Here is a 19898-nt window from a genome sequence, read left to right on the forward strand (position 1 = left end):
TTTATACTACAACATTGTATCTTCATTTGTTTCTTATTAAGCTTGAAAACTATATCCACTTATAGCATTGTAATTTCATTTATTGTCTTATTAGGTCATTATATTTTGAGAAATCTAACAAATTATAGCACTAAAAATTGTTTTGTGTTACTACGAAGTTGATAAATTAGATAGATATTTTAGAGTATAATGTTGTTCTGTGAAGAATGGAAGTAGGATGCTAAAATAAAAAATCAATGAAAGTACTATTTCTTGCATATAACCCTTCTTGAAATGGAAGATAACAGGACCACTCGTAGTTTGATAGAATGGTAGCATCGAAAACAACATAATATATATTCAATCCAAAGATCATTTTTATAACCACTCCATTCATTAATTTTATTAATCATTGTTTTTTTATCAAATTGGTGAGTTAGTTTTATGCATACACTTGCCACAAGGGCGTTTTGGTAAATGTGATCAAAATTCTTGCAACATGTGATCTAAATCTAATATTATTTCTCTTCCAAGAAAAGCGATCCTCGTGTAAACTTCACCGGACCCTGTGCAATGCAAGAAAAGCAATGAGTCGATATCCAATCAACATGAACCCCATAGCCAACAAATCTATATGTAAGTTCTTCAATCCGACGGATTTAACCCCCGGAAAATCCACAACATGACAATAAACACCCTTGGAGCACTCGTAAACATCGTTCTCATCAAACTGAACCCCAAGAAGAAGCTTGTAACCATAGTAACTATAACTCAAATACTTTAACCACACTATGAATGTCGGGATTTGTTGTATATAATACCCACCGGCAATTAAAAAGACCAGAGTTGTAACTGAGGCTAAAGTAGTTGCTTGTTTTACATCCATAAGTATAGCACCAATTGCAAGTCCAAGACTTTGGGCCACAAGAACATTGTAGAGGACAACAAGGAGTGAAAGGATGAAAGTGGATGGGTCGGGTTTTAGCCCACCCATCCAATAAAGTATGAAGGTGAAAGCAGTTGGGAGTGCAAGCTCAAGTGGTAGGTCACTTATGGTTCTTGCTAAAAAGTAAGAGGAGAGACGATACATTCCGGATGAACGTTCTTTTATTAGCATTCTTCTTTCTTGAGGGAAAGTGAAAACCGCATTGTATAGTGGGTAAAATCCCCAAAATACCGAGAAGAAGAAAAGCATTGCTATCTGCATTAAACAATCAAATAGTATTTAAAGGTTAAACACTTAATCTGGACATGTATACTATATGGCTGTTTCTTTTTGACTTAATTTGGACATAATGACTTAATGGTTTAAGCCAAAAAAACATAACTTAATGTAATAAGACACTAATCCTTTACCTATATGCCATTCTTATATGTCGTGGAATGTAAAAGTCAAATAGTCATTTAGACGCATTCAGGCGCTTTTTATGTTTATTCAGACATCATTATCACTTTAGTCATTTTACCCATTCAGGAGTTGATATATAAAAAAACCAACCACTAAGTGTTATCCGGTCAAAATAATGTAAAAATATATTTGAAAAAATGACGGCTGACTTAGGGAATGGAAAGAAAAGGATGCATTGGTCATGGGAATAGAGTTGTAAAAGGTTAGGACTTAATGGAAACTGTCACCAAGAAAACAATCATATGTAGCTTATTAGATTAAGTCATGTCTCTATTAAATCCATTAAGTCAAAAGCAAACAACACCTAACTTAGTTAAGATTTTTGTATATGATGAGGTTTTGAGATGAAAATGCTCACACGATCTTCAATATGGGACGATGGAGTGTGCCACCATAGGAGTCCAGCCAATATAGCCACACTTATGACTTGAAAAATTCTAAGCTTATTGAAAGCCTCAAATCTCCTCTCCCTAAGTCCCCTAAGAACCAACACCTTGAACTGATGCCACCAGCTTGTACACCATTGCTCTGATTCCACACGGTTTCCTAGTTTCAAAAAGAGTTAGTTTATACACACAAAATAGCATGCATTAACACAAAGTGAGACTTTTCCTTTGTCTGGATAAAATGTTGTATAAATAATGCCATTTTCTTTTTTATACTGAATAAACCGTCATCTTCATATTCCAAAAAATAAATTTCACAGTATTCAACAATTTTTTTTTACAAATACTTACTTGGCAAAGCTTCTTTTCCAAGATTGTAATTGCAAACATCCAAATCACATACATCAGTTTTCAGTCTTGTTTCATAACAAGTGATGAGTTGTTGCCTTATTAATTTCTTCTCATCGTCCGTATTTTCACCTTGCTCATAATCATGCATTGAATCAGGTGCAATCCCTGTGACATTTAAAAACTTTTTTTTTGTGCTTAATAATGATGAAAAGTCACATAAATATAATATTATATCAAATTATTGAGTTGAAAGAGTAATATACCGTTAGCAAGATCAAGTAAAAGGTCAGCAGGGTTGACTGTAACAGATGTGGAAAATCCAATTGAAGAAAAATACTCCAAAGCTGTGGAAGCAGAACCATAGTAAATCTGTGAGCCTTCAGAGAGCAAGATCACTTTGTCAAACATGTGGTAGATCCGGCTCGATGGCTGGTGAATTGTGGTGACCACGGTTCGTCCACCACTCGCGAGCCGTTTAACCGTCGTTAGGATCCGGTGAGCCGTGGTCGAGTCCAAACCGGAAGTTGGCTCATCCAACAACAAAAGGCTTGGGTTAATTAACATTTCTTGACCTATACTCACCCTCTTTTTCTCACCACCTGATATGCCCCTAAATAGTGGGCCACCAATCATGCTATTCTGACACCGGGTCAGACCCAACTCAGTTATGACTCGAGTCACCTGGTGCACCTTTTCGGCTTGAGTCAGGGTTTTTGGGAGACGTAACATAGCGGTGAATAAGAGGGTTTCGGTCACGGTTAGATGAGGGTAAAGAACATCATCTTGGGTCACAAATCCGGTTTTTCTTTTGGTGGGACCCGAAAACGGGTGGCTGTTGTATGTTATTTTCCCGGAGAGTTTTCCGGTCAGCCGCCCGCCTAAGGCGGTCAGTAGGGTGGTTTTACCACTTCCTGATGGACCCAACATTGCTAGTATCTCTCCTGGACAAACCATACCTGTCACCCCATTTAGTATCGTCTTCTCTCTTGAACCTTCAAGTTTGACTTTATATACAACCTCTTCAAACTGAAAAGAATGACAAAATCACCATGAAAAACATTTATATAAATCACTCAAAGAAATTAACGAATGGGGATGTAAAAAGACCTTTAATGTTATGGGGTATAAGGCATGATCAGGTTTCACCATTGTTGAAAGTTCTTCCATTGGTTTAGTAATGGTGGTGGTGGTGGTGTCTTCAGGGTTTAGAACCACCGAGTGGAGGGCCATGGCCATTGGCCAAGTGGTAATGATGTCTATATGCTTTGGTTTTTCACACTTATGTTTCTTCACAAAGTAACTTGCATGATACAAGTATATATATACATAATGTATGTGTGTATGCATGCTTGAGTATGGTCAAGAGAAACTCATGGTATCAAGAGAATCTGATAAGGTGGGCCCGGTTTCTATGGTGTACGGCCGCCACTTTCTTAACACGTGCCGCGTCTTTGAGTTACTCACAATCGTGAGTCAAATCAAGCTGACATGCCGCAGCCGAAGCACAGTTGTTAAGCCACCTGACAGACTGTTGTATATCTAATTTACATATCAAATGATGCTTCTAGAACTGAGTGGGTGGGCCAGCTCAGCTTAGGTTTGTGTTTCAAAGAGAATAACCCTTTATGTGGAATGATCCATGTGCATGTCGTGGATGGGAGGTTAAGTTATACACGAATCAATAAAAGTAAAGAAATTCGAAGACCAACACAGCCTTGATTGAATTTGTGGGCCCATGGAGGAAGACGAAAGCAAATATTTAGGAAATTTGTGGGAAATCATAGTAAAAAGGAAATGATTAAAAACACAAGTCAAATTAGTGTTTATGGGCATCAAGGTGGGGGGAGAATTGATTCTGTTCTAATAGCGGTAATGCCTCTAACTAAACGAGAACAATGTAGGGAAGCAGGTGAATTTTTTAGTAAAGTTAAAGTGAAGGATTCAAAGAAATAAATACTTTTCCTATTAAAAGTAAAGCCAACTGATTCCTTACATACGCCTAAAGCTTCTAACAAACCATTCCTAAAAAAATAATTTATTACTATCTGTTCATAATAATATGTTTACTGCATATAGGATTGATCACAAAACTAAAAGGGTAAATGTCATTCCTAGGGCCCCATGAACAGGTCTCACTCACACTTAATATAAGAAGAGAAAAAAACACTATAGTTGATTTTGATTTGATTCCGTAGAGTTCTTCGGTTTTATGAGACTAATTTTGTTGGCATAAGTGTAGTTTTAAACCTATGACTTCTAAATTTGTTGTAAACAGTTTTAAATTGTGTTTGGTAGTTTTGTCCGATAAGCAGTGTTTGGTAAATATTAGCGGGCATAAGAAATATAAAATAACATAAAAATGATATATCTATAAAAAATTGTAGAAAATAATTATGTAAGAAGACATTGACGAAAATTGTAAAATTGTTGTAAAGAAGTTGTAAAAATAATTATATACAAGTTATAATCTGGTGAGTGATGGAAAGTAACGTGACCATCAACACTATAAATTGACTTTATGACATGAACTCTGCGAGCACTTTGTTCAACAACGAAGGCTCATCTCCTTACGAAGAGCAATGCTCGATTAAAAGCGAATAAACTACCAATTCTAAGTCCCATTTCTTAGACAAAACATTTTTTCATCTCAAACAAATAGTCTCTTTTTTCCTCCTAAATCATTACGTTACAATAAACATAAAAAAATACACTAATAGAATCCCAAACACAACTTTAAATTTGAAGTTTTAACAACTTAAAAAGATAGCTAGTTGGGCTACAGTTGTTTCTCTTTGACTTTAAAAATTCTTATTGACAAAAAAGATAAATATGCAATTATACTTAAAAAAGGTTTTAATAACATATCTAAAATAAAAAATATATTTATAGTCATATTAGTTGCATACTATTCGTCCGGTTTTGGTTAAATTAAGATGAAATGTTGATTTAGAAAAAAGAGGAAAGAATAATTTCATGGAAAAAGTGTTAGCATCTCAATGATTATCGTATTTTATGTCAGGCATTTTGATAAAAGTAATAGAAGAAAATCATGTAATGAAATGGTTACAAGTATAAGCATGGGATAATGACTTAGGAGGGTAATTAAGTTTCCAGTTTGTCCGTATTAGGTCACTAAGGTTTTTTTTGTGCGTATTAGACCAATATGGTTTTAATCTGTAAAAGGACTATTTCTAAATGGTAATAACAACCATATTGGTCTAATACGCACAAAAAAAACCTTAGTGACCTAATACGGACAAACTGAAAGCTTAATTACCCTCCTAAGTCATTAACCCTAATTATTTAGAAAACATGCTTACTAATCAATGTGACTGATTTGTTTGACTGAAAATAGTTGCTTCCATTTAAACTTATCTCGCAACCCTTCCAAAACTTTTAAGTCCAAAAACTCATATGATTGATGATCTTCATTATATAAATATGCAACATTTTATCAATAACTTCTTTTTTGTCATTTAAATGTTTATATGAACACATCCATATGTACAAAAAAAATTCTCACTTTGATACATCCCATCAATGTCTACATTTGATAACGAATGAAAATGTAAAACCAACAGGGACTTGCAGAGGATGTTTATTATCAATTATTTTATAAAAAGCAAAACCACAACATGAACAAAGAAACTGAAGTTGCAAAATGAATAAAAAAATCAGCACATAAACAAACACATACAGACTATATACAACACATAAACAGAAGTTTATAAAGCATGAAACTTAATGACAGGAAATGAAAAAACTTAAAGGAGACTTTATAGAAAGAAAGATCACCCTTACTTGCCACAAATGGTTGAAGACATCAACAAGAAGATCAATCTGACCATGGAGTCCACATGTTGTCTGATTATGACTTCAGTAGATGAACTACTAAAACGTAATAATTGCAATTGAACTCTATTAGCATTTGAAAAGGGAATTAGGGTTCCAGAGAAGACGACGAAGGGTTAAAAAATTTTTTGGGACCATTTCTCAATTTGTGCGTGTCATCCTTGCACATGGGCCGTGCTAATCTTCTCTGTATCGTTCCAATTTTATCGGATGTCCCCAAAGGGACGACTATAGATGAAGAGCTTCGCCATATAGAGGAGTAGCAGGTTATATGGGACGATGCAAGTTCTAAACGAAGTAGTTTACTGTTGATGGTCACATATTCTCAATGTCTTTAAAATTAGGGTTAATGACTTAGGAGGGTAATTAGGTTTCCATTTTGTCCGTATTAAGTCACTAAGGTTTTTTTTGTGCATATTAGACCAATATGGTTGTTATTACCGTTTAGAAATAGTCCTTTTACCGGTTATCTATTTCTAAACGATAACCGGTAAAAGGACTATTTCTAAACGGTAATAACAACCATATTGGTCTAATACGCACAAAAAAAAAACCTTAGTGACCTAATATGGACAAACTAGAAACCTTATTATCCTCCTAAGTCATTATCCCTATAAGCATATACAAAGTTATAAACCACCACCAAGGTGGTTCAGGCCTTCAGGGAAAAAAAAAGAGGTGGTCAGACTGAAATTTTTAATAAATCAATAAAAAAAACATTTAACCTAAACTCTTCGAATCTCTTGGTGGATTGTATCTTCGTACCGCTACCTCTGATACAAAGAAACCGAGTAGGTCAGACTTGGGAGTTTGGTGAGCACATAGACTTTTCAACCCATAATAATATTATTTAGACAAAATTACAAAGAAACCGAGTAGGTCAGACTTGAGAGTAGGTCAGACTTGTTTCACTGCATATCGATCAAGGAGAAGGATATGTATATCGGTCAGAGTTAAAATTGAGCAAACTTTCCGCTCAACCCTAGCCGCTGCCTCTCAAATCCACCAGAAAATCTATTCAACAAAAAATCGATTCAAGACACACATACACACATGTTCTTGAGGTGAAGCATGTGATGGTTTCGGGATAAGATGGTGATAGTTTGGGTGTTGCGATGTTGATGATTATGTCAGGACGAGGGATAATGAACACATGTTCTTGAGGTGAATCATGTCAAATCTATTCTCCCAAACTACCAAACCCATCACGCAACGATCAAAAACGCGATCCACAGCAGAGCTCTGAACTCGATTCGTTTATCCTCTGTATCCTTTTTCGGTAAAATCAGAGGCGTTAGGGAGGGATCGTGAATCGCGTGGATGAATTCACTTCAAGTTTTGAATCATAAGAAACATACTGCCAAACCCTCCACGATCTGATGACACAAATTGATGAAATTTTAGAACTTTTGTTCTTACCTCTTGAATCCACGATTTGGAAGATCGTGGATGCGGGATTTGGAATGGGGATCGTCATTAAGAGAGAGAGAGAGAGAGGTCGGCCCAAATTAATTATTTATTTTCTTTTTCATTTAAATTAAATAGAAAAAAATTATAACAGAAGGGCATTATAGTCATTTCAATTTTAGGAGGGACCAAATCTACGTACAAACATGGCCAAAAGGACCACCAATCCAAAAAAGTTGTGGTTTTGACTAAAACCCCAAAAAAATGCATACCACAGGGACCATTTTTGCAGTTTTGCCTATTATTTATTCTTCTCAACAAACAATTAACCTGATCACCCGTTCCTGTTATTCTCACTCTCTATGACCCTAAAATGCTAAACCCAAAAGACTTACCCTAAGGATCACTGTGAGTAGACAATACTACTTTGGGGATTCCGTAGCAGTATGTATCAATAAGGCAACCCTGAGAGGGATAGAGTACCCAAATGAACAACTTTCATTTTCCTTGAAAAGTATGATCATTAACACCAACTGCTAGTGTTCCACTGAACTATCTAGTCTTGAAAAAAAAAAGATCGGAAGATTCGGAAACGGAATCCACATATTAACGAATATGAAGATATAATCTTTGATGTACGTTACATCTTTCAACCAAAGCTTAATGGTTTCTTCTGGAAATGTTGGAATAGATCTCAGAGTAAAAAATTTGTATATTTGAGTAATGCAAACAATCCTTTTTTTGGATACTTCATATTTATGTGTAAGTTGAAAGTAACACCTTGATTATTCCGTTGACGTGACCTAGGTTTATTTATTACTGAGTCTTAGTTTAATTTCCTTGAGACCAATCATAGTTTAGATTCCTCAATAATCTCAATGTCTACATTAAGATCTATCATGTAAGGAATAATTAGGTAGTATCATATCGGAGGTAGGATCCGTTTGGTATATGTTAGGCCCAAGATCCTTAATCCTATCCAGGATCCCAGATCTCAAAGATATCTAAGGATCCTTAACCTATCTAGGATCTTGGATCTTAAAGGAGTCTCAGGATCCCGAACATACATTAGGATCCTAAACATTGCCATTATTATTTCCTAACAAGTTTAACGACTATATTTCTTGTTTATTTCTCACATGTGCAGAAATGGTCAACATAAGCTCATTCCCAATGAAGAAACTTACCAACCAGGTTTAAAATTGAACACCCTGTTATGAAAGTATTCATTTATGGATTTCAGAGGCCAAGGCTAGGGGCGTTTTGGTCTTTCAAGGGTTCGGAGTTTTATTCGAGAAGTTTTGGTTTGGGGTGTGTTGCTAGAAGCGTTGGGTTTCTTGCCACCTTTTCGTGGATATAGAGTTCGTCGGAAACGGACTTAGAATGAAGGAGTTATTGCACTTTGAAGTTAGTGGCATAAATGGTCCCTTAATGGAAAAGTTGGCAAAAAGGAACATACATGCAAGGTGTAAAGCGTGTGGGTATGCCCAGCGTAAGCTGGGTTACGCCCAACGTATAAGGGAAATGGTTGCGGATACTCCTTGGCATACGCCCAACGTTCTAGAGTCCAGAAACCCTAAATTTAGGGTGTGCCACTAAATAAGGAACATTATACCCTTAAGGTTCAGCCTCCATTTCACCCTAAAGAGCTGCTACGAAACCCTAAGCCCTCTTGAGTGTTCTTGGAGCTTGTAAGGCCATTTTGGAGTGCATTTTAGTGTTCTTGGAGAAGGTGATCATCTTGGAGTCTCATTGATCAAGGAAGATCTTTTGGATCCAAGTTCTCCAGCTCATTTGCAAACCCCAGAAGGTATAAAGCTTCCAACTTTCCTCATAGATGCTTAAATCTAGGTATATGGAACTTTGGACCTTTTTGGGTCCAAAGCATGGACCTTTATGGTGCAACTTCGTCCTTGAGCTTGGGATTGCCACCCTCAAAGCTAAAAGTGTCCCATAAGTAGTAAAGTTTCAATCTTGATGATCCAAATGAGCTCATGCATGAGATCTAGCCCTTGTTATGGAAGTATGTTATCACCTTTTTGAGTTTGGGCTTATTTGGTGGGTTGCAAGTCACCAAGTTAGTTACTTTATGGGTTAAGACGTGGAAAAGGACCAGGATCTGTAATTGTGGCTTCTAGATCTGAGTATTAAGCACTTATTGGGAAAAGGTCTTAATAGAGGTATTACGCTGAGCGTACGCACCATCTTGCCTGTACGCTTAGCATACATAGATGTACGCCCCACGTACTCTGTCTGTATGGGCTATGTGTTATTGGGCCACGGTTTGGGGGCATGCTTGGTTATTTGGGCTTTGATGGGCCATTGGGAGTCAGTTAATATGGGTCAGGGAATATATCTTGGGCTTAAGATAAGGCTCATTAAGGGATTGGGCCCAATATAGCAAATTGGGCCATTAGTGGGCTACTAGTGGGCTTGGGAAGCTTACTTAGTTTTGGGCCTTGGTTTTGGGCATTAGATATGGACCTAGTTGGACTAGGGGTAGAATGGTCATTTTACCCTAAGATGGATTAATGTATTGACTAAGTGATATTTGGTGTTGGTAGCTCGGGGAGCCGAAGGAGCAGCAGTTTGGGATTTGGCAGAAAGCAGCTAGAGGGATATCAACAAGGTGTCAACAGTGCAAGGTGAGTTTCCTCACTGTGTGAATGGGTCTACGACCACAATGCTGACCCATGTGGTTTATGAGTAGGAAGACCCGGGGGCTAGCCCTAGGCACTGTATGCTAGAATGTGATTCTGGATGAAGGTCCGATGTCGGGCAGGCGCCCGAGGAATGTTTACATGATAGTTTTTACTTGTTGTCTGTGTGATACTGGTATGTGCCTGGTAGGGAGGTGAGTGTGGGTGAGGTCCCGTATCTCACCATTAGCAGAGTATGGACGGGGTTCCATATCTCCTTAGTAGCAAAGCAGGGGCGAGGCCCGAGATAGGAGAGAGGTGAGTGTGGGCGGTGGCCCGTATCTTATTATCAACAGGATCATGGACAGGGTTCCATGACTCGTTAGTAGCAGGGCCTTAGTTAAGCAAGGCCTTAGATTAGGAGTATTGTAGAGTGTGATAGTTGATTGTTGTGCATTATGTTATATATTTGTATGCGTTTAGCGGGCAAGGCCCAGAGACAGGCGGGGCCTAAGAGAAACATATCTGTATACCGAGCGGGGCTCGATGCCAGGCAGGGTCTGATGTCGGGCGGGGCTTGATGCCAGAGTTAGTCTGATGTCGGGCAAGTCCCGATGCAGTGGGCGGGGGCCCAGTATGTGTTTGTATGTGGTATGTGGTAGGTTGGGGAACTCACTAAGCTTCGTGCTTATGGTTTTCAGTTTTGGTTTCAGGTACTTCCGATAGCTGAGGAAAGAGCTCGGGGTGATCACATGGTACACACACCAAAGGAGTTTTAGTCTAGGATGTTTACTCTAATAAAATAAAATTATGTTTTATACATGATACACTGATGTGATATGTTTTGAATGAATGGTTGACATTCCTGGTTTATTATTAAATTAAAATGAAATTTTTGGTCATGATTTTTGGTTCGTTACATAAAACTCGGAAAATACCAAGTCAAAGCACGTTTTAAATACCAGTTCAGTAGGCTCCTAGAAATCTCGGACTTATAGTTATTTAACCTAGACTATAAATACACTTGTAAATGACACATAACCGACACAATATTTTGACACCTTACAGACCTAGAGCTAGGCAAACACTTGTAATCGTATTTCTATTATCATCTATGTAATCTACATTCAAATCAATAAGATCATACAAGGCAAGTGATCATTATCACATCCCAAGGTTTTATGCCGGAGATCATAGCAAGGATCAAGGGTTTTCCTTGTAAATCGCTTGTGCAATATTGATCTAATTTCGTTAATCACTTCACCTATAACACCACAACCTCTCATGCAAATTGGTTGAGATCCACTTTTTCAATTTTTTACAAAAACAATTTGGCGCCCACGGTGGGGCCGTGGTGTTAGACAAAATTAGGAGGAAGCTATGATTTTTAGAAGTTTCAGCGAAGCAACGCGCGACACAGAAACCAAATTTTAGATCGGTCGATTGTTAGACAAAACAATCTAAACGAGAGTTGAAGCTCTCGTGATTAGGATTGTCGATATAAAGAAAGTAGAGAACGAATGTCATATGTAAGAGTTATGATTTTTATATGAACTTTAACACTTTATGCATGTTAAACATATAACTTTAAAAATAAAGTGAGAATTATCCGACAGGGTCTAAATGAAAGATGTAGATCTCGTCTTTAGCAATGTGTGGATATAAAGAAGGTCGAAAATGGAGCTCGTATGAAGAAATTTACGGAATTTACAAAATTCATGTTTTACGCCACGAGCAAACATGCAGCGCGCACTTCTAGAAGGTGGCTATGCGAACCAGTAGGAAATCGACATGTGGCAGCATGTCGGAAGAAAGACATCGTCGAGAGTGCGCGACGGGCCTCCCTATAAATTTACCTATAAATATCCTCATTTGCCCCTCCCTTTCCCACACCAAACTCTCTCTGGTCCGACTTTGGAGTGTTTTCGAGAGTCTGAAGAACTCCATGTTAGTGAAACTCTGAGGTAGAGGGTCAGTCTAATAGAAGTGCTCGGTATCAAATTCCTGTCTGCGAGCTTCCCAGTTTTCGCTAGAAACTCTCTATAAGTTAGGCTACACTTACTATGCTTTAAGTGTGACTTATATTTATATTCATAGTCGTTGTTATGAATGTATAAATGAGATTTATCAGCAATTCCAGTTATAATACTGATTGATCTACTTATGGGAGAGGTGTCTAGAATTGACATGATGGTTTAGTTGTTGGATTTCAAAAAGGCTATATGCTGAAATGCTTCTGCTTGGTTGATCATTATTTGATAGAACTCTAAGTATTTATTGGGATTAGTTAAAGATCTAGCTTTCATTACCATATTGTCATCGGGAGTAATAAGTTATAGTATTATAGGTTAATACTTGTTAGGCGTGTTATCCTCCAGTTGGTCGCCAATATGATCACCCAGATAGTTGTCGATCGTCCGAGTAACTATTTAGGTGAGTTACCTCGCTATACTGTGTATTACAATACATATCCATGTGTGTTAGGTTATAAGAGCTAGTAGAGTAAAGTTGATAGTATAGTCTTTAGGAGCTCAACGTTAGTTTACTCAAAGTTAGCAGAGTAGAAAGTATAGCCTCTATATGCCTATATTAGTGGAGCGTAAAAGTGTAGTCTCTATATGTGTAATATGGTTATGTATGTCGGGTGCGACCCGTCATGTAAATCGGGCGGGGCCCATTTATATGTAGGTTGGATGGGCCCTATTGTGTAGTATGGGTGGGGCCCATTGTGTAGTATAGTCGGGGCATTTTTATATGCTTATTGGGCAGGGCCCGATATATGTATTGTGGTATATGGTAATTTGGGCAACTCACTAAGCTTCATGTTTCCCCAGTTAATTATAAATGTTTTTAGCTACTTTATTGATTCGTGAGAAAGGCAATGTTTGACTGTACACGCGTGCATTCGTCACATGTTTCCGCATAATGTAACTATACTCTGATATATTTGAATAAGTAAAAATGAAAATTTTACACTTAAAATGGGAATGTTACAAGTTGGTATCAAAGCCATGGTTTGAGAGAATTGGATGAACATTTGTGTGATTCCATACTCAAACCGAGGATCTGAATATCTTAGCAATCTTTTAAAGAAAAAGATCTTTCTTCATTGAACTTTGCTTTATCTTTCACATCTAGGATCTTCATCATCTTGTGGGTTTTCACCTTTTGTGGCATCCTCATTTCCATTTGCCTAACATATTCCTTCATAGGTTACTCCTTCTATGTTGATCTTCTATGGACTCATGAACTCAATTAGGTCAACACCATCTTCCATTTCCATTGACATGTTTGACATAACAAAACAATTGTCATCAATTTCAATTTCCTTACTTACTCCATCAGAGAATACCTACCGATTAGTACCAAAATGGTCCATATACACTGGCAATTGAACTCTACACCGATAAGCAATGTCTATAAACTCTTGATATTCATGTTCATTAGAAATCAATGTTAAACCTTCTAGGATTTCTAAATCCGACTGATAATAATAAAGCTTCTCACAATTCTCTTGTGTGAATCGTTTAAGAAAACCAACAAATTCCTTATGAGACATACCAATAAAATCGATATTCTCGAACACATGATGAATACCATCAAAGTATCAAAAAGATTTGTTGATGAATACACATTGGAAATGAACTTTGATTGCGACGAATATTACCATCGACAGGAATTGTGATGGGAGCAAAGGTTTTTCTTGAATGAGGACGAGAGGGGTGAAGAACGAAATCAACTTATTTTAAACATTTCAAATTAAAGGTAATACACGTGGCCAATTCATTTAATGACATGGCACCGTCATTTGTTTTGTGGCATCCATATTACCTATTAACCTGATATCAAGTAACATAATGACATTTTAAAACAGTCAAATGTGACTTCATTCCCTTAATATACATAAAATAATAATTGAATGACCTTTTAAAACAAATATGACAAATCCGTTGGGTTAAAATGACATTTTCTCTTATCCTTATTCTCGCCTTCCCCAAACCCTTGACCTTTCAACAACCTTTTCTTTTACATTGACACCCTCATTGGATTTCGCAATCGAAATAACTCCTCATTGTCAGAAAATGTCGATATGGTGATCTTCTCAAAGTATTAGTTTCTGGTCTGGGATTTTTTGCATCACTTCATGTATTCATCCCCGGAAAATACTGCCGCTACCATATATTTATAAGAAGAGAAGTGCATTTATATGTAGTTTATGTAGTCGTATATCTCAATTTACTTGAAGCTTCTTTTCTAAAATGAGAATGGTTGTTTCTATTTATCGGCTTAATTTAATTCAGATACATAAAAATTGTCTTAATAAATAATTATGTTATTTTAAAGCTACCACGCATGATAAGTGATAACAATATATTAATTATTTTATCTTCATTTAGTTCTTTTCCCCATTCCATTTTTTATGATTCTTTCTAATAATAAAAAAGAAACCATCTCCACTAGATATAAGTCATATGACCCATGCATCCTTTTATTACTATTTATATATGTGGCTGGGTAGTGTTAGGATGGTATTAGATGCAAACCCCAACCTCAACCCCACCCTCCTAAAAATGTAAAAAAGGAACCGTCGATTAAAGAATTGTGTATGACAGAATCTACTTTTCTTGAAAATAATACGATTCTAGATGATATAGTATTATTAGTTCCATTAGTTTATCGTTATGAATGTTATCTTTAGAAATGATAAACCACTATTCAACCATAGCATGATATTTGATTATAGTTTTAAGATTCTTTTAAGATTGTACGATCGTACTTATTTATTGAGGATGTAAAATGTCAACGAACAAAACCAGTGTTTTGATGGTTAATTTGATGAGAAAAATTGTAAAACGAAACATAAAAGGCATTTAAAAATCCATCAAAAAGTAAATTGGTTATCTTTTTTTATTTGAATACGTATTCTTGAAGATTCACTATGGCTGGTTTTTTCACTGATTATAGATATTTTTATCAAAAAGGTGCACTTGGCACGTTTTAGGAGATAAGAAACTCGTACATGCATTCAATGTATTCATGACTTCTTACCAATTTCTACAATAATGTTGCAGATTGAGTACAAATTTATCTGATCACTTACAAATTTATGCATGCTCAAATTGGTAAGCTATTAGCAATAACTTGAAAAAGTTGACCTAAAATGTGTTCATTACGAAGTTTCCACAATTTAGTGTATTTCGTGATCTTTGAGACTTTTATAGCAAGTATGAAGTTTGTGATCTACTCATGTTTCTACTCATTATTCAAGATATATAAATGTCAAATTTAAGATATGTGATTAAGAGAGAATTTTTGAAGTGGTGTTTACATGTCATTATTCTATATTAGACGAATACCCGTACCTTGAACGGAATCTAATAAAAAATTTTGTGTCATTATAAAATAATAATTTTACTATTTTTTTTTTTTTTTTAATTTCGATCATGATTATCGTTTTAAATATCAATGCTCTTTTCAAAATAACATAATATGGATTTTAATTTTTTTTAAATTAATGTTATTGTTAATTAACTCAAAAGCTATAGTTTGAAAAACCTTCATTATTGAAAACATTAGTTTTTAGTTAACCTTTTTAATAATTTGACATTTCGATTTAAGTTTTACATATAACCTTATATTAATTTTTTTTGTAAATATTTAAAAATAGTCTTTGAACCTTTTATTTTTATTTTTAGTCGATATAAATTAATAAATTTTAAGTATATTTTATGTTGAAAGTTGAGTACTTAGCATTAAATTTAAAATTATAAATGAGTTTAATGTACTAAAATCAATTTAATGTTGATTAACTAGTTGGATGTTGAGAAATTGTGTAAGTTTGAAGTAAATACATGTAAGAAATCATTTTATGTGGAAATTGAAGAGTTATCATTAAAATTAAAATTACAAATGAGTTTAACTACTATAAATCAAATTAAAAATAGCTAATTGGCTAGAGGTTGATGAGTTGTATAAGTTTAAAATCAATAAATGAGTTTAATGTACTAAAAATCAAACTAATAACAAGATATTTATTGGGTTAGCTGGTATCTAACTGATGTAGCAGCTTATATGGAAGTCATCATGTTAAATAACATTCTACGTGCCATTTAAGAGGGATAAATCTATGAATCGGGTTTTTCTTCTTCATTCGACAGTCAAAGGAGCGAGTGATTAGGGAAAATTGGAAACAGAAAATCGATGTCGAGTTCGTCAAGCAACAACATCAGAATTTGTAATTGTGGAGATATCATGGACTTGAAAGAATCCAGGTCGGAGGTTTTTTGGTTACCTAAATTACATGGTATAGAATCTTCAAATCTCACTCAGATTCTTCTATTCCACTAAAATTCTTCTAAGTTAATGTAACAACCATAAAAATCATGCTAAATTTAAACTTTTTCAAAACATTTCAAAATCATTAATCATTACAAAACTTGTTTTCAAAATAGTATAATATCAAAGTATCCCAGAAGCAAGTCATAAACATAAGGAGTTGTACGATCACGCCTTTGCCTTCCCGCGATCATCTGATGTACCTGAAACCAAAACTAAAACTGTAAGCCCGAAGCTTAGTGAGTTCCCGCAAAATACCCATACACACAACCATATACATATAATCATGAACAACATACTATGGGTCCAGTCATCCTCGGGATGGAATACCCCAGGCCCATAACCAACAAGTTGGAATGCCTATATACTACGAGTCCAATCATCCTCGGGATGGAATACTCACGACCCACAACCATCGGGTTGGAATGCCCAGGTCTATTGGCTTTCGCACAAAGCAGATAAGCCTCAACCACCAATCAAACATGTGCACATATAACAGATAACCACATAACAATCTACATACAAACAAACCGATCTAACAGATCATAACCGCATGTAACATCGTATCTACCAGGATACTGATCTAACGGATCATAACATCATATAACATCCTACCTACCAGGATACCGATCTAACAGATCATACAATACTCAAGCATATAACATATCAAGATAACAATCCAAAAGGGCCAGCCTTGGTGCCTTAGACCCTTGAGTATAATGAGGAAAACTCACCTCACAACTGTCGAACTGAAGTGATAAACTCAAACTCTGAATCACCGCCACGTACTCCGCTGCCTGAACTCGAGAAGTCGTGAAATCCCCCATCTACTCGTCGAGTTTCCCTACAACTCGCCGAGTTCATGCATGTTCAAAAGTCGAGAAACTCTAGCTGACTCGCCGAGTCTTCCTACTGACTCGTCGAGTCCATGCAGAAACCCTTGCAAGACAATCTTCATCGGACTCGCCGAGTTGACCATGCAACTCGTCGAGTCCCTTCATTCCTTTCTCCATTCAGATGCTTTGTAAGCCATTCCAAAGCCCCATAACGTAGATCTAAGCTCCTAAGGCATACTTCTTATGTAAAGTTGCAAACTTTACGTACATTCAAGGTGATAATGACTTAAATCAAGCTAAAGAAGAGATTCTAGGCAAAGGAAATACATTAGCATGCTAAAGACTGAGACTTTATGATTATAAGGACCAAGATGAGCCTAGATCTGAAGTTGCAACTTCAGATATGGGTTCATCACTCGAAATGAAGTACCAACATACCAAAATGGCCCTAAAATTCAAATATAGAAGGATCTAGCTAGAAAAAGATCAAGGTAACGACGTGATACCTTCAAATGATGCTAACCTGGGGTAGACTTCAGTTCCACACACGTTCCTTGCCTCAAACTTCTTGATCTTCAAGATCCTTTCACCAAGATCCACCTTCTAAGCTTAAAACACACAAGTATGGAGAGAAACAACGATTTAGGGTTTCTGGACTCACACGGGGCTGTAAGGGAGGCTAATGACCCTTTAAATAGGGTGCAAAACCCCGGAAATTAGGGTTTCATCCTCCAGCTCCAACTCATCGAGTTGTGTCCTCCGAATCGCCGAGTTGGTCACTTAAATTCGCGGTCCAAAAGCGTTCCTACTTGACGAGTCAGGGTCTCCGACTCGTCGAGTAGACTTTTCAATATGAAAGAATAAAATTGAAAATTAATACCTGAGAGTTGGGGCGTTATAGTTAAAAACATGCATCTTTCTATGTTATGTAGGATGAAGAGAAGGACTATGGGTATTTTCGTTGGATTGACCCACCACTATTGAATAAGTGGTATAAAGAAAGAATGTAGGAATTAGGAGTTGTTGCTAATGGAGGTGTAGTTGTTCCTTTCAATAACCCTGTTAATGAAGTTGAAAAAGCTGTTGATGGCCCTATTGCCCCTGTAAATATTGATGACCCTATTGCCCCTGTGAATGCCCTTGAACATGATAATCAAATTCCAATGCTTGAGAATACACATGTGCCTGCTAATGAACTTGGATTCTAGAAGTGGATGATGGTTTGTTTCGTTTGTTTCATTGTAGGGATGATGTATGGTTAGTTTAGTGTAAGTTGTAGGATATTATGGTATGGTCGGGATGATGTAATCTTTTGGTTTGTTATCATGATGTAATGGATACATGTTCTTATGGATCATGTAATGTTTTGGTTAATGAAATTGGAATATGTTATTATGATTTGCATACATGGTGTACACCTGACAAATATAACCATGAAATATGCACACTTGTCAACTATAATAATTATACAACAAACTCCAATATGTCATTACTAACCATGTTAAGGGCATTCACAATGTTTTAATGTGCTTACAAAGGATGTACAAAATATGGCTATCAATAATTTAAGGGCATTCACAAAAGATGTACAAAAGTAGCTGTAACGCCTGCAAATCTGGGCTAGTCAAATTAGAGGCAATAGGGGTCGAAAACGACTTTTCGACAAAAGATTATTTAGAATAAATAATCTTAATCAAGTTGTAGAGTATGTTACAAGGTTTTCGTACATATAAAGAACGCCGAAAACCGAGTTATAACGAAGAAGTTATGACCCGTTGAAGTTTCGTGACGGAACCGGCACGATACCGAGAAGCGTAAATAGTGAATTTACGATAGAGCGAGATTTAGCCTTAGCGATCTAAACGAAAGTCGTAGAATATGTTAAACTAAGAACATCGATAAAAAGAACGCCCAAATCTGACTTCGTATGAGGAAGTTATGATTTTTTCTAAGATTTAGCATAGCAGTGCACAGCCCGAAATCTGAATTTTAGATCGGTCGATTTTTAGCCGACGGGATCTAAATGAAAGTTGTAGTACTCGTAAATACCAACGCGTGGATATAAATAACGTCAAAAACGGAGTTCGTATGAACGAGTTACAAATTATAATATCATATTTACGTATTAAAATAAAGTATAAATCATATATACGTACACATATATATACATATGTATATATCATTAGAAAGGTATCGACGATGCGGTCATTATAAGACTAATGTTGAGTTCTTTCGACATTAGTTTAGTGCAAATATCATTAAATCTATTTAAAATAGTATTATAAAGGGGTGTTTAGTTGTTTATATAACTATAAGGTCATTAAGTAATTATGGAGGGTAGTTTTTGTAAATTCAATTACTATAAATAAGAGGCTTGGGCTCTCATATTTCTTGCACCATTCTCTTGATTCAAGAGTCTTTCTCTCCTTATCCCCCGAGCATTTCGGTCCCTCGTGATTCGACTTCTCTTTCTATAGTTTTAGTATAGTAAGGTGAGCGCTGAAGCGCTGCACGAATCTTTCTTAGAAAGATTCAGCGACGAAGTTCTGCCCCTGCAGAGCCCGACTCCTAGCTAAAATCCCCTTGTAAGTAAGTTATGCTTACCCTATTTTAAATATAGTTTATATTTAAAATTAGTATTGTTATTATAAATTTATAATAAATATTTGAGCTATTATTATGACTTATATAAGTGTCGTTATAA

General features: G+C 36.1%; 1 protein-coding gene and 1 non-coding gene across 2 annotated transcripts; both read right to left on the bottom strand.

The window, feature by feature from the left end:
* Positions 1–233: 233 nt before the first annotated feature.
* LOC111883018 (ABC transporter G family member 14) lies at positions 234–3432 on the bottom strand. Its single transcript, XM_023879380.3, has 5 exons — positions 3232–3432; positions 2388–3150; positions 2125–2289; positions 1746–1933; positions 234–1180 (listed from the first exon to the last, which is right to left on the bottom strand). Exons 1-5 carry the CDS (start codon positions 3358–3360, stop codon positions 536–538), a joined length of 1890 nt encoding a protein of 629 aa, XP_023735148.1. The 5' UTR covers positions 3361–3432; the 3' UTR covers positions 234–535.
* A 2663-nt stretch (positions 3433–6095) lies between these two features.
* LOC111883029 (U6 spliceosomal RNA) lies at positions 6096–6202 on the bottom strand. The gene has a single exon (XR_002847328.1). It is a non-coding gene; the product is annotated as a U6 spliceosomal RNA (small nuclear RNA).
* Between the last annotated feature and the right edge of the window lie 13696 nt (positions 6203–19898).

The sequence above is a fragment of the Lactuca sativa genome, chromosome 6, assembly GCF_002870075.4.
Source record: "Lactuca sativa cultivar Salinas chromosome 6, Lsat_Salinas_v11, whole genome shotgun sequence".
Classification (NCBI taxonomy): Eukaryota; Viridiplantae; Streptophyta; class Magnoliopsida; order Asterales; family Asteraceae; genus Lactuca; species Lactuca sativa.